The sequence below is a fragment of the Eufriesea mexicana genome, unplaced genomic scaffold, assembly GCF_001483705.2.
Source record: "Eufriesea mexicana isolate 0111107269 unplaced genomic scaffold, ASM148370v2 scaffold1824, whole genome shotgun sequence".
Classification (NCBI taxonomy): Eukaryota; Metazoa; Arthropoda; class Insecta; order Hymenoptera; family Apidae; genus Eufriesea; species Eufriesea mexicana.
Window position 1 is genome coordinate 427,603 of NW_016909928.1, and position 24,560 is coordinate 452,162.

A 24,560-nucleotide genomic window follows, 5' to 3' on the forward strand; every position below is an offset into this window, starting at 1 on the left:
TTATATTCATTTATATTAATAAATTTATATGAATTTAGATTTTATTCACAATTATTACAAAAAATTAATTTGGTATATAAATATTTTCAGACAGTTATAGTATGCAATGACTTAGATATAGCAGTTGATCATCCTAGTTGTTTATATAGAGGATACATTATTAGTATTGAAAATACAACAAATACATATAATATTTTTTTACCCGATTATGGTATTACCGTTTTATTACAAAGAGAAGATTTTATTATATGTTCATCTGATGTGATTTTGGAAGAATATTTAAGCTTTACAGTTGGTTTATATAATATTTTACCTGCCGATATAAAATATGATTCATCTATGCACAATAAAACTTTAATGTATGGCTACAATAAAATCTAATAATTAATATACATAAATAATTTACATATTTAAAAATTAAATATATTTTTTGTATGCATGTCAAGAATTTTGAAAGAATGGAGCCCATGTGCAATTGAATATACAAAGGAATTAATAAGTGCATCTGATACAATTTATTTTGATTATTTGGTATCTGATCAATATGGAAGATATTATGGTGAATTTTATCTCAGCATAAAAAGTAATATAATATGTTTAAGTGAAGCTTTAGTTCTTAATCATTATGCAGTTTATTTAAATGAAGGTAATCTAATCATTTATTTTATATTTAATTACATTACAAATTGTCTTATTTAACATTATAAATATTTATAAATATTTGTTATTTGATTTTTATGCAGAATTGTTGCAATTTATAAAAAATCCTATGAACAGTGAAAAAGTAGATAAAGAAATAATCAATTGTGAAACTATATTTTATTTAAATATTTCAAAAGTATTGAATAGCAATAATGAAAGAAAAGAACAAAAAGAAAGGTTTGTTAAAAAATATGATTAATTAATCTTATTTCTATTAACAATTATATTAAATTTTCTTCCTCAGTTTTGTAAGAAAAATGCAATTCAAAATACATAAGCATTTACATCATGAATTTAAAAAAAATACAGAAAAAGTGTTAATCTATGGAAAAGATAAATATGAATGCTTAAATTCTATATTAGATGCAAAATTTCCTGCAGAAATACACAAGGTATAATTCTAAAACTTATAATTATAATTAACTTATAATTAACTTATATTGTGTTTTTAAGGCTTGGAAATCTTTGATAAGATCACCCAAGCCAAAAAGGATACAATCATATATGTGGCCTGCTATAAAAGAAGGTTTAGATGTTATAGCAATTGGAGTAGCAAAATCTGGTAAAACAGTTGGATATGGATTTGCTATTTGCGGACTTTTGGCTATGAACTCAAATGTAATATTTGTTTTAAAATAATTATTTTTTCGTATTAATATTGAAAATTATGCATATATCATATACTTATTTATCTTTTTCGTAGTCTTATGGCAGAATATATTATTTTTTATATATTCAGAAACTTAGAAATTTTATAGTCCATGATATTTGCTTTTTTATTAGATAATTAATAATTTTATAATTTCATGTATATATTTTAGTGTATATATACATATATATACACATAGTATATATATTTTAGTTTAGTCGTGATATATGATATAGTAATGATATAGTATATATATTTAGTTCAGTAATGATATATTTGTTATTAAAAGTATACACTAATTTAAATATACATTGATTTTTAAACAGCTTCCACAAGGAATAAATCCATCAGCACTGATACTATGTTCTTCTTCTTGTGAAGTATTAGAAGTTAATTCTTTATGTACTGAATTCTTACAAAGTTACAAAACATTAAGATCAATTGCAGCAATCAATGATAAATCAGAAAAATCCTTAGTGGTAGGTAATCTTCTAAAATAAGTTCAAAAAAGATAAATATATATTCATACTTTATTTTATATAAAAACTAAATTTTTTATTTTTAGGCTGAAATGTTTAATGGGTGTCAGATACTAATTTCTACACCAAGATTTCTAGCACGTTTTCTAAATAGAAATAAAAAATTAGTGAATTTTCAAAGTCTTCGATATTTAGTTTTAGATGGCGGTGATGTTATTTTAGATAAATATTTTGATTCTGTAAATTTTTTTTTATTTATGATCATTTTTTGCTTTAACATTTACATAAATATTATAAAATGTTTATTAGGTAAGTCAACTATTTAAACGACATGATATTATTTCTAATAGAGAATTAAAAGATAAAATGTTACAAATTATAATAACTGCTACATACTGGAGACCATATTTTAAAAAAATTGCTTCTATTTTAATGGATGATCCATGCATATGTATAGCATCTTTTATAGAAGCTGCAATTTTTAGATCTGTATGTCTAAATATAGATATAATAAATTCAAATAAAAAACATGAAAAGCTTTTAGGTAAAAATTAATTTTTTTTAAACTTATATTTAGTGTGCAATAAATAATTTCAAATCATTTTATGCAGATTTATTAGGTGATGAATACCGCAGTTCAAGAACTATAGTAATTTGCAGAAATAATAAAGAAGCTAAGAAATTACATAATTTTCTAACAAAACATAGAGAGATTTTATTTGTTCATGAAAATATGGATTTTGTTCATTTAAAAGGTTGGAATTCATATTGTGGGGATTTGAATTTGAATTCTCTATTTTATTCTAATTGAATTTTTAATTCTATTCTGAAATGTATTTAACATGTTTTATTTTAATATAGGTATTAAACAATATTGGAATGTTTGTATGAATGGTTCTTATCCAGTTTTACTATGTACAGATGAGATACTATCAGATATTGATGTTACAAATGTAACTTGGTTAATACATTATTCAATTCCTTTGCTTTCTAAGACTCAGTTTAATTTTCGATTTTCGACACTTCTAGACAATTTGCAAATGGTATGTTACTTTACAACAAAAATACTTATATAATTTAATAAATATAATTTAATGTTTAAGGAAAATTGCAATTGCAAAGTAACTATAATGATGGATGAATTTAATGATATACAGTTTTTACATATAATAAAAAGAATGCAACATATGAATGTTACAATCCCAGAAGCTGTATTAGAGAGAGTTAAGGTATTGACTATAATAATTATAAAAAATATTATGTATATACATGAATTAATTTATTATAATAACTTGTTTTATTATAATATTATATAATATTACATAATTTATTAAGCTTATAACAGCTGCTCTAGAAGAAAAAAAAGAAAATTATCCTATTTGTGATAACATAAAATCTTGGGGATTTTGCAATAAACAAACTTCTTGTATATTTAGACATAAAATACTTTCAAAAGTTGATGCACCACAGACAAATATTCAAGTGTAAGTGAAAGATTGAAAACAATTAAAGAATATTGGCTAATAAATTCTGAATATTATTTTAGAAAGGATAAAGTAAAGTTCAGAGTAATGAGTATACATGACGTCACACATATTTCTGCTAGGATTATATCATATTTTAAGTTTGATACACTAGAAGAAATAAAATTTTCTAATGCAGAATATATGCAGATGAATATAAAAATTCAAGAGTTTTATGCTTCTATCGAAAACAGGTAGATATATGTAAAAAAACTATTTTATAAATAGAAAAAACAATATCTTAAAAATTATTTAATATGTTTATTTGGATTTCTATTTACTATTGTAGAAAGAAATGTAGGACGATAGACATAGGATACATATGTGGTTTAGAAGAACCAGTAGATACTTTCAAAAGAGTACAAATTTTACATATTAAGAGAGAGGATGAGATTGATACTCCAAAGTATGTAGATGTAAAATGTATTGATACTGGAGTAATTTTGAACAAAGTAGATGTATGTATTCGAATATTATGACACAGAGTGTATAACATATTCAAATTAATATAAATTTTATGTTAGGTATATAAATTATTAGATATGCCAGAAGAGCTTATAAAATATCCTATGCAAGTAGTAGAAGTATTTTTAGTTGGTATAGCACCTCATGATGAAGAATATGTTTGGAATAATTGTGCAATTGATTCTGTATATCAGTGGTTTAAAGAAAATGTTGATAATAGATCTTATGTTATTGGAACGGTATACTATATTGCTATGTTCTTTTACACACTTTTATATGTATAAATAAAATATAATATAAACTTAAATAAACAGGTAAATTTACATCTGGGAAATATAATATGGGTAGATACTTTAAATGTTGGAACAAAATTGATTGGATATAAAGATTTAATTGGTTCATCATTAAAAACAGAATTATTATTAAAAGATCATGCTGTTGAAAATAATAAACATTTACATCAAATGCATCAGCTTTGCAAAGATGCTGGGTTTCTAAATAATAATGGATAAGATTAAAATTTTTAAATAAACAAAATTTCGTAAATATTTTTAAAGATTAATGAATTTTCTGTTACCTTCCCTTTTTATTGAAATATTAAATACCGCAATTGAAAAAAAAAGGAAGAAATAACAATTTCTTTAAATATTTATTACATATGTATACATACTCTACATATGAGGACGTACGTTTGTATTATCGATTACTTTTATATTTAATAACTTTTAACATTTAAAGATCTTTTAAATTAACTTAACATTAAAGAATAAAATAAGAAAAAAATAATTTACATGGAAAATTCTTTGAGTGTATCGCTCAGTTATTAATGAACTTTTGCTAGCTCGTAAAATGCATTAAATTGAGTACAATTATAATTGTCTTTGGAAATAAATACATGATTGTTTACAAGATATTAATAATACAAGTTAAGTTTCCTTTACATTTTGAAGTATATAAAGTATATATATATAGTATATTAAAGTTTAATGTATATAAAGTCTGCAAATTCAACAGTTGGGAGTTTCATATATCAATTTAAATTCACGATATCAATATTTTTATTTCTTTTTCACATTTAATTATTACATCTTAAGTATGCCAATTGTTCTACAATATTTAGTTTAATTTTGTTACTTTATTTTTATATATATTTACATTAAATATCCTAATATTATTTATATTAATTACATAATTTGTTTAAAATAAATATAACAATCTCCTTTTTTATGTTTAAGTAAACAATAACATGTTACTTATTGCACTTAATGTTATAGTTACTAATGTAAAATATGATATGAAATAAAAGGCAGAATAAATAACAAAAATATATTTAAAAAATTAACATAATTAAAATAAACTATTAACATAGAATGTAATATACAAAGATGTATATAATTACAAATGAAAAATAAATCATGATATTGAGTCAATGTGTAAAGAAATTAACCAGTAGATTTGGAGCGTATATTCATAATCATCACGTTAATGTTTAATTATGTTTAAGTATTTATTATTTCAAGATAGAAAGAATGATTCATTTTAATTATTAATATCTTGTAAATATTTAGTACCGTTATATTCTGTTGATTATTACATTTAAAACAAAATGAAAATTTACATACGCGTTCATAGCAACCACTGAATATCTAAAAATATAAACAATGTATAAGTAACTAATTGCTTGTCTCTAAAAAGTTGATTTTGATAAGCTACCAAAGTTTCGTCCATAAATGAGCAGTATATTTTAAAAATCCATTAATCAGTATAAAGTAGAGTTACTACATTTGAATAAATTTAACATATAAGGTTAAAAGAAACTATTAATACAAATTTATAATTTTCAAATTTTATACAATAGTCAGGTACTCAGAAGCAAGCTGCATTGGATCGACGTGATAAGAAGTAACTAAACGAACTTTCTGACCATCTTGTGTTGTGAATTCTATAGCCTGTTCATTTTCAGCGATCGTTGATTGTTCCGATTCTTCCATTTGATTAATCGTTGCAACAGCATTTGCATCTGTATCTTCATCCTATTACATAATTATAATCAAATATAATGATAAAATTTGTAGTATATAACAATAAAAGTATATAATAACTAATGTCTGTAAAATTACTAATATCATAATTCAATGCAATATTGCAATTCTGTCAAAACAAAAAATAATTTCTCATTTTAGCAGTGTAAATTTGTAGATATTTATGAATAAAATTATAGTAATTAATCAATATAATATATTACACTATAAATTATATATGTAGTCAAAACTTGTTTATGATAATTCTAAGTCTTTTAGTTCCATATTTACAAAAAATGTTTCAAATATTTATTAAAAAATCATATTTTATTACTTTATGAAGTTATATTCATTTAGTTCACAATTTGGAAGTGTGTTTTATTCATTTTCTGTATATTAAAATCCTTATTTCTTTTAAAATATGAAAAACTGAATTGTAATTTCTAAAATAAATATAAATAAGATATCAATTATTTGAAAAATTTTATTTTAAGATATTGGTAATATCTGTAATACCTGTAATGCTTTTACAATTGCTTCTGCATCTGTTTGTACAGTTGAAATACTTTTTACTTTTGTTTCTACTGTATTAGAAATGTCAACATCCTTTATGTCAGAATTTTGATTAACATGTACACTTAATGGTCCTGTTAATTCATCTGGAATCACACCAGGATGAACTCTAATTTCTTGACCATCACTAAGTTGATTAACAAATTGACTCTGTGATAAGAGCTGTCGTGCATCTTGAATTGAAAGAGGTATTGGGTTACCTTCTTCATCTGTAATCTGTAAATTATCTACTACTTTATACTTTTTATATTATTTAATATTTTTAATATTTATTCATTTTTACCTGAAGTTGAAGATCAGATTCTGAAATTTCCATATTTATTCGTTCATTTGAGGTACTACTACCATTAACATGAGTTGGGTTAGAAAGCATTCCATCATTGTCCACACTTAAATGTGATAATGACTGATTTACGTTTGTTTTCTCCTCTTTACTTCTTATCATTCCAGCGTCAACTATATTCAACATAGAATTTAAATTAACCCAATTAGATATAGATATCAATTAATCAATAAAAATATAATAAAACTTTACTCTTTACCGAAATGTAAAGTCCGAGATTGATTAGGATCATCTGGATCTTGATATGAAACATATATAATTTGTTGAATACCATCTCCAGATGTATCATCTGTTGCAATAACCTGTGCCATTTGATCAGTTAATGAATGTTCATCAGATTCTTGAGAACTCGGTAAAATCTGCCAAACTTCTCCAATTGGAGATCCTTCTATTTCACTTATAGCAGAAAGTTTAGTTTCTCTGTGTACCTATAAGTAACTCGATAATAATTCTATATTATTGAATCTTTCCAATGCAATACAATATCAATAAAAATTTTGATTCTTACTTTTTTATGCTTTGTTAAATTTGAACAGTCTGCAAATGCTTTTCCACATACATCACAGGAATAAGGCTTTTCGCCTAATAAATAAAAAAGTATGAAATAAATTTTGGAATACAATAAATTTTAAACATATATATATATCGATGTAATACATTGTTGAAAATGAAATAAAAGTGTTACCAGTGTGCAGACGAAGATGTTTTTTTAAAGCCCATTGTTCTGTAAAACCTCGATTACAGTGAGCACACTGAAAAGGACGCTCTCCTTTATGTCTACGCACGTGACATTTCCACGTATCTTTATGCAGAAAACATTTTGCACAAAATTCACATTTCCAAGGACGCTCACCAGTATGTCGTTTAACATGAAGTTTAAATTGTGAAGAAGTGGTAAACTTTCGACCACAATAATCGCAGCAATAAGGTTTTTCTCCTGTATGTATTCGCATATGTTCTTGCAAATTTCCATTTTGTGAAAAACTTTTATGACATACCTCACATGTATATGGTTTATGCCCTGTATGCCACCTAAGTATGAAATTCATCGTTTATTTATCTAGCAGCAAAATTTATTTACAGAATTTTTGTATTCTTATAATAACCTGTAATGTAATGTAAGACTAGTTTTATGTGCAAATTGTTGTCCACAAATTTCACAAAAGTATTTTTTTTCACCAGTATGTGTAGATTGATGGTTGATTAAATTTGCTTTTGTTTTAAAACTGGCATTGCAAGATTTACAAATATAAGGTCGGTCATCAGAGTGAACAAGTTGATGGCGTTGTAATAATTGTTTATGTTTAAAGCTTTTTCCGCACTTATTGCAAACAAATCGACGACCATTATTATGTTCTGCTTCTTTATGATATACTACAGAACTAGGATGATTGAGTACTTTTCCACAAATATCACATGGATATTCTTTCTCTAATTTGCTTCTCTAAAAAATAATAAAAAGTATTTAATTATTATCTTTTCCACTTTAAATGTTAACAATTTTGGAACTATTTAATCACATATATTTCTATACCTCGTGTATCGACATGTGATGTTTTAAAGCTGTCTGTTGAGTGAAATTTTTATTACAAATTGTGCAAATGAATAATTTATCATGGTCATGAACCATTTTCAAATGTAAGTCATATGCTTCCTTTGTTTCAAACAACTTTTTACATTGTTCACATGAAAAATTTTTCTGGATATCATTAGAACAGTTTGAAAATTTATTTGTATCTTGTTCTTCAGTCAAAGCTTGATCAAGTACATTAGAAATATTATCTTCAGATAAATGACGTTTTGATTCAAGGCTAGAATCTTGATTAATATCAAAATCTTGATTAGTATCATCACCAGTATGATGAGTTGCTTTTTGATGCAATTCTAAGTTTTCTTTACTTGTAAATAATTTTTTACATTCTGAACATTCATATTTTATCCCCTTATGAAAACTCCTAATTAAACAGTAAATATTATTTTTGTTACATACAAAATTAAAGTTGAACTTCTTTACATACTTGTGTACAATATATCTGCTACGTTGAAGAAATCCTCGACCACATAACTGACATGTAAATTTATTTCTTCTACGTCGCAATTTTGGTCGCCCCCGTCCTCTTCCCCGATTTACTATTACTAATTCTCCAAGATCTTTTCCTTCTTCAGATTCTAGGTGACCAATTATTTCTAAAATATATAAATAATTATTCATAAATAGTTGATAAGTATTATCTTTATGTTAATATAATATTGTTTACCTTCATGGCTATCAGGAACAGACATATTTAACTGTTCTTCAGAATCTTCAAAATTATCAGGTTCATCATCATCTTCTTCATCAATTACTCCTTCTTCCTTATATATTCTTTCTAACTCTTTACCTTGAACTGCTTCCATATATCTAAATCATTCCATAATCTATTATAAAAATGATAGTAATTATCTTCATTTTTTTCTATATATCTACTTATGTACTTATCTACCTTTTCGGAACTTTACGCTTTCTACGACGTCTCCCATCACCATCTACATCATCTGTTTCTTCTTCATGTTTATCTTCTTCTTCTTGACTGACTCCTTCTAGTGCTTCTCCTTTTGTTAATTCCTAAAATTTACTAATTTAAAATATTTTATCCTAAAAAAAATATTAAATTTGCTAACCATAGATATGTTTTCTGTATGTGATTTTGGTGGTCGCCCTCTTTTCCGCTTTGGTTTATTTAATCCTTCCATTTGTAAACTCATTTCATGTTCTGCAGCATACATAGAGCCATCTGGCATTACTATTAAATAATAACACAATTAACAAATTTGTATCAAATTTTTGATTAAAGATGTAAATTCATTAAAATGTATAATACTTTTTATTATAATTTGTTGTTCAAATTGGTCTTCTTCATTGATTCTTAAAATATTATCTAATTGTGATGTATCTGTCCCAATTTCAGTGTTTTCTTTTTCAGCACGAACACGTTCTCGTTCAGCTTTACGTTGTTGTTCTACTTGATGCTTCCACATCTCACGAATTTTCTTTTGACCATCCACCAATAATTCAAAGAACTGTATTGTAGCTTCCAGTTGGATATTACAACCAGGACAAATGGTGCGTGGTAACTTGCCATCATCTCGAATCTTTAATCAAAATTATGTTATAGCATCTATTTTAAAATGGAATCAATATCTTTTTTTATAATGAAATAACCTTAAACAAGAAATCAATAATTATTCCAATTGCTATTGGTTATATTTTTCTATTATAAAAAATGCTTTTAAAAATCGAAAATTCTATATGTTTTGAATTGAAGTTTATGATTAAAACAAATTAATATTGTTAAATAGGATGGATTCAAGTTAAACTAGATTAATAACAATGCACTGTAACAAAATGGTATTTGACATTAAATTATAAATATAACCAAAATATTTATCATTTAAACATTTTACTAATAAAGACACTATGCTGTAATCATACAAATATTTATAAACACTAAAATAAATTTTCACATAATAGACAAAGTAAATAACAGTGTACAGTATGAAAAGGAAATATCAAACATTTGATTCAGGTAGTATGTGTGCACAAAGTAGGAAGTCAAGTTAGAGTCTAATGTTTCGAAGACTCATACCTTGAGCGGCAAGTACCGATTGACCATAGAACTTAAGTCTGGATCATCACTATCTTCTATGTAGAGTAATTCTCCATTGCCATTATCTTCGGCACATAACCGACAAATTGTTGAATCATAAAGCCGAACTTCTGCCATGATTCCAACAGAACTGCTCACTAACGACTAACATCGATTTTATCCTAACCAAACCAACCAGTGAGTACGCACAACTACTGCACACTATGTATCTTAGCTATGCGCAATGTAATTTTTAATTCAAAATTTGATGTATAAATTTTTCTATTATAAATAAATTGCACCGTTTTTGTATGTAATATTTCTTTTTCATAAATTTGTCTTTAAACTGTAGAAAAAGCTTTTCCATATAATAATCGATATGTTGACGATATTTCGACTGAATAGAATAACCACTGTATCGATATTTTGTAATCGATAAATCGATGATTTATTAAATATCGATGATTTTAATTGCTAGTAATAAAGATTAAAAATTTTTTTTAACTAATTTCTTATTAATCTGTAAATAATATTAACCAATAACAAACTTTCATTGAAAATAAAAATTGTTACAATATTTAAGTATTATAAAAAATATTTACTATTTATTAATTTCTTCGATCATGTGACTTGAATTTTTGATAGTTTTTTATTTTAAATAATTAAATTATTGATACATAAATAGTATTAAATTAAATTCACTTAAATAAGTAGGATATAATATTTCTCATCAACAAAAATGGAAAAAGAAGGAAATACACTTGAAGAACATGAATTTTATACAGCAGCTGCCAAATACTGGGAAGATGTTCCACCTACAATAGATGGAATGCTTGGTGGTTTTGGATTTATTTCTCAAATTGATATAAAAAGTTCTACAAAATTTTTGAAAGCTTTATTTGAGGTATGTACTACAATGACTAATTTCTTAATATTAAAAAGTATTTTTTACTAAATTACTTTTTAAAATATTTTTATAATTAAATTTAACATTATTTTAGTTAAAAAATCCTCCATTAAAGACATTTGCATTAGATTGTGGTGCAGGCATAGGAAGGATAACTAAAAAGCTACTATTAAATCATTTTAAATATGTTGATCTAGTGGAGCAAAATTTTAAATTTTTAGAAGTAGCTAAAACATTATTAAAAAATCATTCTACAAGAATTTGCAACTATTATCCCATTGGTAATATCCGATAAATTTATTAACTATACAAAAGATATTTGATTAACTAAATCATATTTCAAGGACTACAAAACTTCTGCTTCACTCCTAAGAAGTATGATGTCATTTGGTGCCAGTGGGTTTTGGGTCATTTAAAGCATGATGATTTAGTTGAATTTTTAAAAAAATGCTCGTAAGTCTTACTAAAAAATATAAATTATTTTCAATCATTCCATACAATTTTTGCAGTTGGGCCTTAAAAACTAATGGTATCATAGTAATTAAGGAAAATATAACAAGTTCTGAAAATTTGGAAATTGACACAAAGGATTCATCAGTGACACGTCCACTCTCTGAATTTTATTGCATATTTCAGGAATCTAATTTAGTTTGCATAAAAGAAGAACAACAGCATAAGTTTCCACGCGGATTATATCCAGTTTACATGTTTGCTTTAAAACCAAATAACAAACTTTAAAACTCAATGTCAAAAATAATACAGGATTTATTAAATTATTTCATTACTCATACATTTTGTTAGTTATATAGTTTGTAATATTACAAATTTAAATTTTGTTTTAATTTTACACAAAAATAATTTTGAGAAATTACATCTGTTTAGAAAAGTAAATTTATTTTGGACGTATTTTTTCATATACAAATCGTTGATTTACATCTTGAGGAGAAGCATTTATGAGCCGTTTCTTTATAGCATGAAAATGCATTAAAGCAAAGTTATACAATTCATTCTCCATCTTCCAAACAACAGATTTTTGAATCTTGTCTACTGTTTTAGGTTGCGGATTAATTTTTTGAGTGGTTTGACGTAAATGTGATTTATTATCTGAAATTTTGTAAATTATTAATAATTTAAATAATTTGTTATTTAGATCTTTCCTCTTACTGTGCAAGAAAGAATTGTAGGCTCCTTTAAAAAACCGTGGAAGCACAGTTTGCAAAATTTCTACAAACTCTGTTAATTCTTCTGTTACTCCTACAAGAAGATAATGTCTTTGCAAATTCCTTTTTGCTTCTTCTAATGCCCAACTATTTCCAATTTCCCTGTTAAATAATAACGTTTAATAATATTTTATAACAATTGTCATAATTCGACAAATCTTACCAACAAGCTGGGTCATGACCACATAGAAATGGTATTTGTAGCCACATATTATCAGGATCACAATCTGGTTGACCTGCATCAATACACTCATCAAAAGTCTAAAAACAAATATATATGTAAATGAACATTATTAATATAATAAATGTAAATTCTATTTATTGGATACAAACCTTAGTGTCTCCGTGTTTTCGTCTGGTTAAATGTGGCCTAAAATTATCTCCATATCTTAAAAAGTAGTAATAGGAAACAAATCTATCTAAAGGTTTACGCAAGAGATTTATATATAAAGGCGTTTGTCTTACACCAAATCTAAAGCATAAACACAATTTTAAAAAATAAAATAAATACTTTTCATAATGAATACTTTTATTTACTTACTTTTCAAAGTTCAAAAATGCAATATGACCATGGTAAAATGCAGGCTTCTTTGTGTTCCAAACAGTTATATTATTTGCAAATTGAAACTGTAATTGTTTAACAAATTAAAAACGAATTAATAAATAATAATAAATTAAAAATTATATAATATTACCTGATTAGGCAATGTAAGAGTATGCATGTTATTAGTAACATTAATATGTAACACATGATATTTGTTGTGTTTGCACAAATCATAGACCAGACCTACAAAACTGGTTGATGCTGTTTTTGGTACCCTGTTGTAGATAATGATGAGATCATCAAAAGCTGATTTGTAAGAATGTTCACTAGCTTCAATCCCAGTTTGAATATTGTTTTGTTCTTGCGTGATGGCATTGTCTGGAAGTACGATAGGATACCTATGTTATTCCATCACCTTTAACAGAACGAAATATTAAAAGGATGAAATTTTTGCTGTTATTAATTAATAGAATTAATTGTCTATTATAACGCCTACGCAATAATTTGTAGTGATCCTCCAGAAAATTTAGTTTCATTTTTAAATAAATGATAGTGATTGTGAATATCACCACTAAAGTCCATTGTAATAGAAAGCTTCTGCGTATCATTTTCTGTATTAAATTTTTAATTGTTCCTTTTCATATGAATAAAAAAACACCCTTAATGAATTTTAGGTTACCACTTTTAACTTATATCGATATTTATTTATATTCAGTTAATATTGGTATATATTATAAAATATTTTATTTAACTAATAAATATTAATAAATTGTATAGATACAACCACTTTCATTAGAGATTTAAAGAGTGTCATTTTTTTTATCGAATCAAACACTGCTTATTTTTGTTAGTTAATAGCATAAAACAAAAATGATGTGTTCTAGAAACAATATCAACATGGATTGTTAGTTATCTTATTAAATATATGTGTATATAATTGATATTTTATCTTCACAAAGCCCATTTACCCACATCAATGAAGTTTGCTTATACTAGACGATTCGATAACTTACAACATCGATTAATCGTAAATCAAATTTCGATTGTATTTAAACAAAATTAATGTATTACCAAAATATTTGTCAAGATGTAATAAAATACATCAAATTCAATAATTATATAAAAATAAACTATTAAAAACAACAAGCAGTTATTAATTAATGTTTATATTAATAAACTTTATATTAGGACTATATTATGAACATTATTATGAATTGTATTATTTCATATTATAATATGTATTTAATTTACTAATATATTTAATTATTTCATATAATACTAAATATTTGTTTAAAACATATTTAATTAAATTTAATAAAATATAAAAATAGTGAATTTAGATAAGATATAATAAGAATGTGTAATAAATACAGTAATGTTAATACTCAAATTTTAATTTATTTCATATAGCTGTTAAATATTTATCTCATAATCATACATCACAAGATTTGTATTTAAAAATTATTTTTATTTATTTTATAATGTTATGTATATTAATAAAATTACATTATTTATATGAATATTTACTATGTTTAAAGTTTGATATTTTTTAATTAGTATAAAATATTTGCTCCTTTTAAAATTTTTTAAATTTTTATTAAAATAATGTGAGGTAATATCAATATCACATAATAAAGTTTGTTAATATATGTTAATAAACTGTTGGCGTAATTTATTGATCTAACAATCAATACAGTCTGCAAATATTTTCACACTAAGCATTATAAAATTATTATGTAAAAAATATAATAAAATTTAATAAATTAACTAACAGGATTTATTTTTCATAGTGTATTTTACTTCTTACATTTTTATATATTCAATCAATAGTATTAAATAACATTAAATAATTTTATTCCAATGTGTTTAACATCGTAAGTTGTTTCAGTACTTTTGTTTGACTAGTTTCTCTTATTTCACCTGCTAAGAACATTTCATCTACCACAGTATATACCTATAAAAAAATTTTTATTAGATACATGAAATTCAACTGTAACATATATTTAGATATTAAAAATTACCTTATAAAAATTAAATACAAGATCCAATTCACACACATTATGAAAGTATTCATTTAATACCTCAACAAAATTATGTATTGCTTCTAGGTAACAGAGATTATTATCATTGACATCAACACAAATGCAAAAATATAAACCAGCATATCTTCTATATACAATCTTAAAGTTACGAAACTAAAATATAAAAAATTTAATATTTAATAAATATTATAATAATAAATGATGAACTTAATTTACCTCAACAAAGTTAGTATGCTTAGCATCTCGTACAGTCACTACTGCATGAACTTCTTCTATTAGCTTTTGTTTTTCATCATCATCAAAATTCATATACCATTTTGCTAATCTTGTTTTTCCAGCTCTATTTTGAATGAGGATAAAGCGGATCTATACAATATTATACAGCTATTTAATATTTATTCTACTTAATTAATACAAAATTTTGCAAGAATGTAACCTTCATTATTATAAACAGAGAAAAATTATATTTTTCATTATTATAAGAATAAAAATAGATACATATAATAATGTTTAATACACTATTAATTACTTGCCATGATTAATCTGACTCTACACGCTAACCAATATTACGATTAATGCACTTGACAACCGATGATCAACAAGAATACACGGAATCGAATGACATTTGTTACCGCCCCTAAATTATCAAAATTACGAATTACATCGACCTAATATCTACAAATTTAATGAAAAAATCTGGATATTTGAATAATTACTTGTGAAAGATCTACAACAAAATTTTAATTATAATACAGTATCATAGAAATTTTTGAAAAAGATACATGTTTATTCTTTAATAGCCCTTTTGGTTTATAATATTGGTTGCAGAAACAAAATGGCTGATAGTGGCAAATTTGAATTTAAAAGCTATAAGGATTTAAGAGAAAGTGCAGAATCGAGTTGGCAAAATAATGAAAATGATAAACAGCAAAAAGAAAATTTTGAAGTAAATGAAACCGAAGATGAAGTGGTGGGGGTGGAAGATGAACAGTATTCATCTATTGCCAAAAAACCTGAAGATGGAACCATAATTGAAAATATTTTAGAATTTTTGTATCCTTGATAAAAACAATAATCATTTTTCTTTCGTTACATCTTATTTATGTTATTTCTTATATAATTTTTTAATATTTATTAGTTATTCTTATGGATATGATTGCCGAAAATACTTCAACCTTTGTGTAGTTGATACAAATACTATTGCTTTTGCTGGTGGTAATTTAATTCACTTTTTCAATGTGAAAGAAAATAAAATTTGGTTTAAAATAGGTTCTACAGATACTGGTATTGGACACATATCAGTAAATATTTATGTTTTAAGTTAATACTAAAAAGCTTTTAAAAAAAAATGTATAAAATATATTTAAGAATTTCTTTTAAAATATTTATTAAAATTTAAAAAATATTATATTTTTTTTTTTTTTTTAGAAAAATCCTATCTTTGAACATATTGCTGTTGCAGCAAATGGAATAAATCCTGTAATAAAAATTTTTAACTGGCCTCTTATGAAAACTATTATTGTTTTGAAAGGAGGAACAACTAAACGTTATTTTCATTTATCATATAGGTAAGTTAATCTATATTTAATAAAGTGACTTTATAATTAAAGGCATAAAATTATAATTTTTAATTATAGTCCAGATGGCTTATTATTAGTATCACAAGGTGGTGAACCAGATTATTATATTTCTCTTTGGTATTGGAAAGAGTCAAAAATTATTTTACAATGTAAGTCATATGTGCAAGACATATATAATATCACTTTTTCTAAATATATACCTGGCCAATTAACATCCAGTGGAAAAGGACACATTAAATTTTGGAAAATGTCTAAAACTTTTACTGGATTAAAACTTAAAGGTGAAGTTGGTAAATTTGGAAATACTGAAATCTCTGATATTATAGCAATTCATCCAATGCCAAATGAAACTGTAAGACAATATTATATCTATTGTACAAAAATAAAATTTATAATTCTTCCATAACAAATTTTTAATATTTAATAAATCTTTTAGGTGATTTCAGGTTGTGAGTGGGGTAATATACTCTTATGGGATGAAAGTTTAATCAAACTTGAAGCCTGTAGAAAAGATAAAGAAACAGCACATGTTAGCTATATTACTGAATTTGAGTATATTAATGGAGAACTTATATCAGTTGGTAATAAAATAAAATTTTATGTAATTAATAGCAAGAAAAATGTATAATAAATTATGCTATAATTTGTAATGTTTTAGGATCTGATGGATGGATACGATTTTGGTTTTATGAGACCATAGATCATGCCAATCTTGCTGATGATAAGCAATTCCTTGAAATTCAACCAATTTATGAATTTCAAATTGCAGAAGGAAGAGAAAATGCCATGCTTATAAGTATTCAAAAACAGAAACCAACTAATCCTGAAGAAACACTTTGGTATGCCCAGGTTAGTATTTTATTTCAAAAGATATAATTCCAATATTTAAAAAAATATTTAATAGGATGGAAATGGTGGCCTATGGTTACTTGATCTTTGTACTAGTAAAAAACAACATTTTCAAAAAAAAATTCTTACATGTCATGCTGGTCCTATTGTTGATATGGATATAACAGATTGGGGGCCCTTTATAGCCACACTTGATAAAAGTGGTAATTTGCATATTTATAATTATATAGAAAAAAAGTTAAATTTAGTTTACAAATTCTATGACATTGGCTGTCAAGTGATTTGGCTTCCATGTAAGGTAAATATTTCTTTCTATCTTTAAATAATTTATGTGAATATTATCTCATAGAAATGTTTAGATTGAAAAAACAGGTTCAACACTTGTGTGTGCCTTTGAAAGCGGTATTCTTAGGATGGTTACAATAACAATAGAAATAGCAGATATTGAAAATAATATGAAAGGAGATCATACAAAACTAATTCAAGTTTTAAAACCACATTCAATGCCAATTACTGTAATGTCTTTAAACACATCTTGTAGGTATGTTTTACATAAACTAAATAATTGTACTGTTTAAAATATATAGAACTTTTTTTCAGTTTATTAGTAACAGGCAGTGATGATGCTACTATTTTTTTATTTAATATACATATTATCAATAATTATCCTAAAATTGTACCTATTGGCTATGTGAAACTTCCGTCATCTGTTACTTGTATAGCATGGAATCCCCAAGAAGTAAATATAATTATTTAGTGTAATAAAGAATTAAAATGTGAAAAGAAGTAAAATGTAATAAAGATAAAAATTTCAATTTATACAAATAGGATGCAACTTTATTAATTGGATGTTTAAAAGGAGATTGTGTAGAAGTAAAATTACCTACAGTGCCTCAGTCATATACAACAACTTCTTATGAACTAGTTAAATGTAGACCTGTAACATTTAAATTTGAGTCAGTAAAATCTACTATAGAAAGAGAGGCTATAAAAAAGAAACATGAAGAAGAAAGAGAAGAAAAACTTAAACAAAAAAGGAAAGAAATGGCACAGTTAGTTGCTAAAAATCCTCATATTATAATTGATGAAGAAACATTTCTTAGTAATTATTTATATCCAATTATATATCAATAGTTTAATTTGAATTTCATTACTGTTATTTATTTTTTTCTTTTAGTGGACCTTGATGAAAAAGAGATGATTCTTCCAGAAATTTATATTCCAGAAAATCCAAATAAAGTTTTAATGGCACAATATAGTATTAATGGAAACATATGGTTATTCATGGGTGGTTTTGATGCAGGATATATTTATGAGTATCCACGTCCATTATCTGGAAAACTAAAATATAATAAACCAATTAGAAGTAGAATAATTGAACGTGCAAAAGATATAGAAATGCATAATTTTCTTTTCCAGTAGGCGTATTTAAAAGTATTTTAAAAGAATGAAAGATACAGAAGCTATAAATTGAATTCTTTTTTTTCAGTGCAAACAAAAAATATTTATATTTAGGAACACAATATGGAGAGCTTTATGTCATTAAGATAAAAGAACAAGAGCCATTAGATTTTTCAGACTGTTGGATTTTGCAAACACATGATTATTATAATGGACATATATCTAACATTTTATTAAGTTATGATAAAGAAATGTTGCTAACATGTGGTCATGACGGGAATATATTTTCTTTCAAAATTAATGATAATACACCACATGAGAAATACCAAATACCAGAGCCAGAACATTCTCTTTTTGTGGTAGGTTACTATCTTAGTAACTATCTATTGATTAAAATTAAATATAATATTTTTAATTATTTCTTATATCTATAGCCTGAAAGTGTTGAGGATATTGAAGATGTTGATTATCCAAATTTGGAAGAAGTAATAACTCAAATAGAACAAAATAGAATTATGTCTGTTGCAGAAGAAAAAAAAAAACAAGTTCTTGAAATTATACACAACTTAACAGAAGAATATGTAAAAATTACAATAAAGTATGTGTTTTTGTTTCTTTTAATCTACATAATCTAAATAATATGTAAATATATTGTTTTTTAATATTTTTTATTATTGACATTTTCATTAGCATCATTATAATCATTGTTGTTGTTATTATTATTATTAAAGACTACTGTTAATTTAGAAATAAACATGTTTTGCAATCACAACAAATATTACAATTTGAGTTGGATCCCAGAATAGTAGAGGATTTGGAACAACAATTGAAAGCACACACAGTTTTAACACAGAAAAAACTAGAATTTAAAGTGGAAAAAAGTAAATTGGAATTGCAAAAGCTTATGAAACACTTTGTTACACCCATAACATGTTTGCCTTTTGGAGTATATGGTATATTGTAGGTATTATTTTTTTTTAATTATGTTTATTAAATTATATTTACTAAAATTTCAATATTATGTTTATAAAAATCTGAAAATAGAAATGAAAAGAGAGTCGTGTATTCTTTGAGGGAATTAAAATTAAATATAAATAATATTTTAAAATGTATGAAATTGATGAAGCACCGGGAAGAGCAACAAAATATAGGCAGGTATATTTATTTCTTTCATTTATAAACTTATATTATATTTCTTAATTTTTAATTATTTCTCAAGAAGTGGAATTGCAGCAAAAATCTGATGATATGTTATGGAAGAAAGCAACTTTGTATGTTTTTTGCTATTAATAATACTTAATAATAATACTATAGTAATAATACTATAATAATAATATTTCATGATATTATGAATTATATTCATAAATTTTAGTAATATAGATTGTTTTAAAACCTTTTGTTCTTTTCATATGTACCTTGTTAAATTATAGAATACTAGAAGAAAAAATTGGAAATGGAAAACATAGGTCAAGCGAAAAGCAAATACAATATTTAGAAGAATTTTTATCTAAAGATTTTAGTGATTTATCATCTGGATTGGGATTACAAATTAATCAAATGTTGTCAAAATACAAAGAGATGAAAATAAGACTGATTGAACGACAAAAAAAGGTAAATAAATTAAAATAAAACAATATTACAATAAAAGTAATCTATACATTAAAATTACAAAACCATTTGTCATGTAATTTTTGCCATTACAGTGGCAAAAATTACATGACAAAAAACCAAATTTGGTTAAAAATCGTGCAGAAGATGTAGTTTTTCTTGAAAAGGCTAGACAAACTATTGGCGAATACAATTTGAAAATGAATGCAGATGTTAGTTTAACAAGGAGAAAAGAAACTGCGGCTACAAAATATAAAGAGCTTGTTGATTGCAGAAACAAGGTACAATTAACTTGTTAGAATAATGGGTTCATTATTAAAATATTTTTAAAAATAATTATTTTTTATAGCTTCATCATTTGCGAGAAAATTTCAATACAAAGTTGAAAACAATTGCATTAAAAAAACAAAGAATGCAAAAAGAAGTCATGAAACTAACAGAAATTCTTAAAAAAATTCATACAGAAATTCCACTGAAAAATATAAAACCATTACCGCACACACCAAAATTAAGTCTTGATATTGAATTTCCTGAACATAATCTTGAGGTCAGTTATATATATATATAATTAATATAACTAACTAATATAACTATATATATATATCATTATAGCTTGAGAGATACATATCAATGTCAGAAAAGATGCAACAAGTAAAACGCCAAAGACAATCATTAATTGTAGATCAATCAATAGACCATTCTGATATAGAATACGAAGTATTGTATTGTGATGATAAAACAAATTTTCAAGAAGAACGAGAAAGTTTGTTTACCCTTCTTTTTTCATCAAAAATGAAAATAAAAGATCATTCATCTTTAACTGGTGATTTAATTCGAAATCTTAATACAACTGATTCTATTCAAACTATCTGGGAGCGTGAAATGAAACGTTCTCGCATGTGGCGAAAAATTTATGAACAAGATTGTATTTTACAATATATCAATTCTAGTTACAAACAATTAGAAAATGAATTAAATAAACTTGAAGAATATAGATTACATGTTATATATCGAAGTACATATATGAATTTAAATTTGTTAACTCTATATGAAGAGTTTATCATTTTAAAAGAATCTGAAACAATGGAATATGCACTTGAAGAAAAAGTTACTCATAAATCGAATGAACGTACCACAGTAATATTAAAGGTTATTATTCTTGTAATAAAAATAACAATTGATTTGTATAATAATCAATTATTTACTTATAACATTACATTAATACAATGTAATTTCAATAGATGCAAGCTATAAATATTAATATTGCTACACGAGAAGAAGAAATTCGAAAATTGCAAATAAATATTAAAGATATTGCTACTGAATTTGCAAAAGCTATATCAGATAATAAATTTCAAAACTTTCTTCAAAAAATATTTAAAAGAAAATATACAGTAACAACAAAACAAAATGGTGTTAAATTTTCTTGTTTCTATATTCGTTACTTTTCATTAAATGTAATGAATCAATTATTTTTACTGATTTAATTACAATTTTTAGATTCTTTAGATTCAATTACTCAATCATCAGAAACTAGTTCTGAAGAAACAGATGGTACAATAGACTCTGAAACTGAGTATGTCCCATTTGATGAAAATATATGTCCATTGGGATGTGACATACAGCTATATGAAATGGCATTCTCTATGAGAGAGAAACGATATGCATATGAATTTCAAATCAGAGAAGAACAAAAGGAAATAGAATTGTTACAGAAAGAATTGGATATTGATACAAAATATTTGAGGATTATTGAAAATAACTTAAAAAATAATCAAGAAGAATTGCAAAACTTTATGGTAATTTTAAATATTATATGTAATGATTTACAAAACAATTAATAAACTAATGTGTTTTATTTTTTACAGTTGAATAAACAAAAAAAATTAAATGAAATTAATGTAACTGTTATATTGAAACTTCATCAATTACAACATATATCAGATTCTGGATGTACAGCAAATATTCAAAATTGTATAGTTTTTAATAAAAAAGAATTAACAGATTTGTATGCTAGAGTAGGAGAACTGCAACAAGAAACACATAATTTGGAAGAAACGCGCAAGTATAAACAAGGAATAAAAATTTATGAAAGAAAATATATATTTATAATTTATTACAGAAAAAATGAAATACATTTAAAACGAATAAAACTAGATTTAAAATATATGGAAACACAAAACAAAAAACTAAAAGAAGATATCAAAGAAAAGATGATACAAAAATTTGGTCGTAAAGTATCTTTAATTAATCTTTATGAGACTATTTTACAAAGATTAATTTATGATACTAAAACTGATGTGCGCAAAATTATGAAGAATTTTTCTAAAAATATAGAAAGTAAATTATAAAACTTTAAAGTTTATAAACTTATTGAAAATTTAATCCAAAACTTAATATCAATGAAAACTTAGTATATAATTTTATTATTATGATTCTTTAGATACAAAATGGAATTACAAAGAAGGATTAACTGTTTTAGAAAATTTAATTCGTAATAATACTAAAAAGTTAAGTTTCCTGACAATATTAGAAAAAGAAAAATTTAAACTTAGAAAAGTTTTGGAACAAACTCTAATTTCAGAGGTAAAATAAATTTTATTAAATATATATAGAGATACATATCAATATATCGTTTAATTAAACTTAGGTAATTAATATTTTTTGCTCCAGGAAAATATGTTACAAATCGAACTTGAGCATAAAGCTGATATAGCTGCACTGGAAAATATTCTTTATAATCAAGTACAACAGAAACATATGCTACAATATGACATAGAAAACCTTAAAACTGGATCACGAAAATTACCTGCAATTTGTTTGAATCAAAATACATCAGAAAGAAACTAATTTTAGGTTTAATTATTTATTAATTAATTTTATAATGCATTACTTTGTTTTAATACTTTTAAAGTTAAAGATATTTTAGCTGAAAAATATTTTGTTAATGTTTTATATTTTGTTAAAAAATAACACGTTATATGCTTATTAATTTAAGTAATATTCGTATAAAATATATTATACCATATGGTTAAAATTTACCAATCACGGGGTAGACCGCAATATCATTACATAGCACGAAGTTAGATAGTTAAGAACTACTAAAAACTGACTATTGGAATATAAAATACTGGGAACATTAATACACTAGTTAGATCTATAAGAGCATTCAATGTACAAAATCACAGTCTAGTATTATTTCTTCACTGCAAAAATGGGAAACAATATTTATATTTTATATTCCCATTTCAGTTACCGCCAATGCTGACTTCCCTTCCATCGTATAATACATAAATTTAGACAGATATACACATGTAAAATTTACTGTAAAACGACCTATTACGTATCAAATTTGCAAAGTAAACTTAGTGTGCTTATAATATCTATATATGTGTCATAATAACGAATTCAAGAGGTTTAAAACGTTAGGGTCCTATTAAAATAAATTAATTATATAGAATATATAAGATGAGTCAATTGAAATGTGACAAGTTTTTTCTTGAAATTTGCATATATTAACATGCTTTTTTTTTAAATTAAATGATATACAGAGGCTAATCATTAAGGGTGCGAAAGATTCGATGGTTGTGTCTTCAAGGGGTTAAAAGAATGTAACACACATTTTTTTCAAATAGAATAACATTAATTTTTAATTATTTAAGTAATTGTTATCAAACCTGATAACATTTACTTAAAAGATTTTTTTTTTTATTTTACCTTGTTAAAGAATCATAATGGAAAATATTCTACATAGTGAAATTTCCGATCTATATCAAAAGATACTAGCAGAAATGTATTCTATGTTAAAAATTATTTTATTAAATGTTCAAAATATTGTATATTTAAGTACAAAGGTTTTCTCTTATTAATTAAAGATATTATTATGATTATTATTATTATTATTATGATCATCATCATCATTAATGTATTTGTTGTATCTTTTCCTTTGTATTTTTTCATTCATTTGTGATGAAATGCTGTCATCAAGCGACCTAGGTGTTGTCAAATATCGATAATCGTTTTATTTA

The 24,560-nt window shown here is 24.5% G+C and overlaps 6 protein-coding genes across 7 annotated transcripts in view; 3 read left to right on the plus strand and 3 right to left on the minus strand.

The window, feature by feature from the left end:
* LOC108549198 (Brother of Yb) overlaps positions 1–4,330 on the plus strand; it is a 4,934-nt gene extending 604 nt beyond the window's left edge. Inside the window, exons 2-17 of the mRNA XM_017902478.1 lie at positions 91–359; positions 447–646; positions 744–879; positions 947–1,094; positions 1,156–1,320; positions 1,678–1,830; positions 1,917–2,069; positions 2,140–2,374; positions 2,442–2,585; positions 2,692–2,873; positions 2,934–3,059; positions 3,166–3,314; positions 3,377–3,547; positions 3,643–3,811; positions 3,878–4,057; positions 4,133–4,330. Coding sequence (XP_017757967.1) covers positions 91–359; positions 447–646; positions 744–879; positions 947–1,094; positions 1,156–1,320; positions 1,678–1,830; positions 1,917–2,069; positions 2,140–2,374; positions 2,442–2,585; positions 2,692–2,873; positions 2,934–3,059; positions 3,166–3,314; positions 3,377–3,547; positions 3,643–3,811; positions 3,878–4,057; positions 4,133–4,330 — 2,778 coding nt within the window. The remainder of the gene's footprint in view (positions 1–90; positions 360–446; positions 647–743; positions 880–946; positions 1,095–1,155; positions 1,321–1,677; positions 1,831–1,916; positions 2,070–2,139; positions 2,375–2,441; positions 2,586–2,691; positions 2,874–2,933; positions 3,060–3,165; positions 3,315–3,376; positions 3,548–3,642; positions 3,812–3,877; positions 4,058–4,132) is intronic.
* A 1,335-nt stretch (positions 4,331–5,665) lies between these two features.
* Positions 5,666–10,576, minus strand: LOC108549151 (zinc finger protein 184). The gene is made up of 14 exons (XM_017902409.1): positions 10,382–10,576; positions 9,617–9,887; positions 9,417–9,538; positions 9,239–9,360; positions 9,014–9,156; positions 8,774–8,942; positions 8,290–8,710; positions 7,862–8,199; positions 7,441–7,787; positions 7,264–7,337; positions 6,955–7,183; positions 6,696–6,868; positions 6,356–6,628; positions 5,666–5,851 (listed from the first exon to the last, which is right to left on the minus strand). Exons 1-14 carry the CDS (start codon positions 10,517–10,519, stop codon positions 5,666–5,668), a joined length of 3,006 nt encoding a protein of 1,001 aa, XP_017757898.1. The 5' UTR covers positions 10,520–10,576.
* Ntmt (N-terminal methyltransferase) lies at positions 10,502–12,045 on the plus strand. Of its 2 annotated transcripts, none has more exons than XM_017902407.1 (5): positions 10,502–10,579; positions 11,096–11,285; positions 11,383–11,569; positions 11,633–11,741; positions 11,798–12,045. In XM_017902407.1, exons 2-5 carry the CDS (start codon positions 11,121–11,123, stop codon positions 12,024–12,026), a joined length of 690 nt encoding a protein of 229 aa, XP_017757896.1. In that variant the 5' UTR covers positions 10,502–10,579; positions 11,096–11,120; the 3' UTR covers positions 12,027–12,045. The 2 variants fall into 2 exon arrangements, with proteins under 2 accessions (XP_017757896.1, XP_017757897.1); XM_017902408.1 differs by having other exon boundaries at positions 10,508–10,579; positions 11,093–11,285.
* A 135-nt stretch (positions 12,046–12,180) lies between these two features.
* Positions 12,181–13,660, minus strand: LOC108549176 (heparin sulfate O-sulfotransferase). The gene is made up of 7 exons (XM_017902446.1): positions 13,549–13,660; positions 13,204–13,430; positions 13,050–13,135; positions 12,842–12,980; positions 12,672–12,769; positions 12,453–12,610; positions 12,181–12,392 (listed from the first exon to the last, which is right to left on the minus strand). Exons 1-7 carry the CDS (start codon positions 13,658–13,660, stop codon positions 12,181–12,183), a joined length of 1,032 nt encoding a protein of 343 aa, XP_017757935.1.
* Positions 13,661–14,898: 1,238 nt separating this feature from the next.
* AP-2sigma (adaptor protein complex 2, sigma subunit) lies at positions 14,899–15,813 on the minus strand. The gene is made up of 4 exons (XM_017902473.1): positions 15,628–15,813; positions 15,311–15,460; positions 15,074–15,247; positions 14,899–15,006 (listed from the first exon to the last, which is right to left on the minus strand). The coding sequence occupies exons 1-4, from the start codon at positions 15,628–15,630 to the stop codon at positions 14,905–14,907; spliced, it is 429 nt and encodes a 142-aa protein (XP_017757962.1). The 5' UTR covers positions 15,631–15,813; the 3' UTR covers positions 14,899–14,904.
* A 116-nt stretch (positions 15,814–15,929) lies between these two features.
* On the plus strand, positions 15,930–23,382 carry LOC108549132 (uncharacterized). Its single transcript, XM_017902388.1, has 25 exons — positions 15,930–16,147; positions 16,233–16,395; positions 16,523–16,662; positions 16,732–17,026; positions 17,111–17,255; positions 17,333–17,523; positions 17,579–17,821; positions 17,883–18,064; positions 18,124–18,262; positions 18,352–18,625; positions 18,701–18,941; positions 19,013–19,283; positions 19,359–19,522; positions 19,672–19,884; positions 19,969–20,079; positions 20,355–20,535; positions 20,628–20,813; positions 20,882–21,079; positions 21,145–21,681; positions 21,774–21,945; positions 22,033–22,331; positions 22,401–22,597; positions 22,655–22,872; positions 22,976–23,118; positions 23,206–23,382. The coding sequence occupies exons 1-25, from the start codon at positions 15,930–15,932 to the stop codon at positions 23,380–23,382; spliced, it is 5,298 nt and encodes a 1,765-aa protein (XP_017757877.1).
* The last annotated feature ends 1,178 nt before the right edge of the window (positions 23,383–24,560 follow it).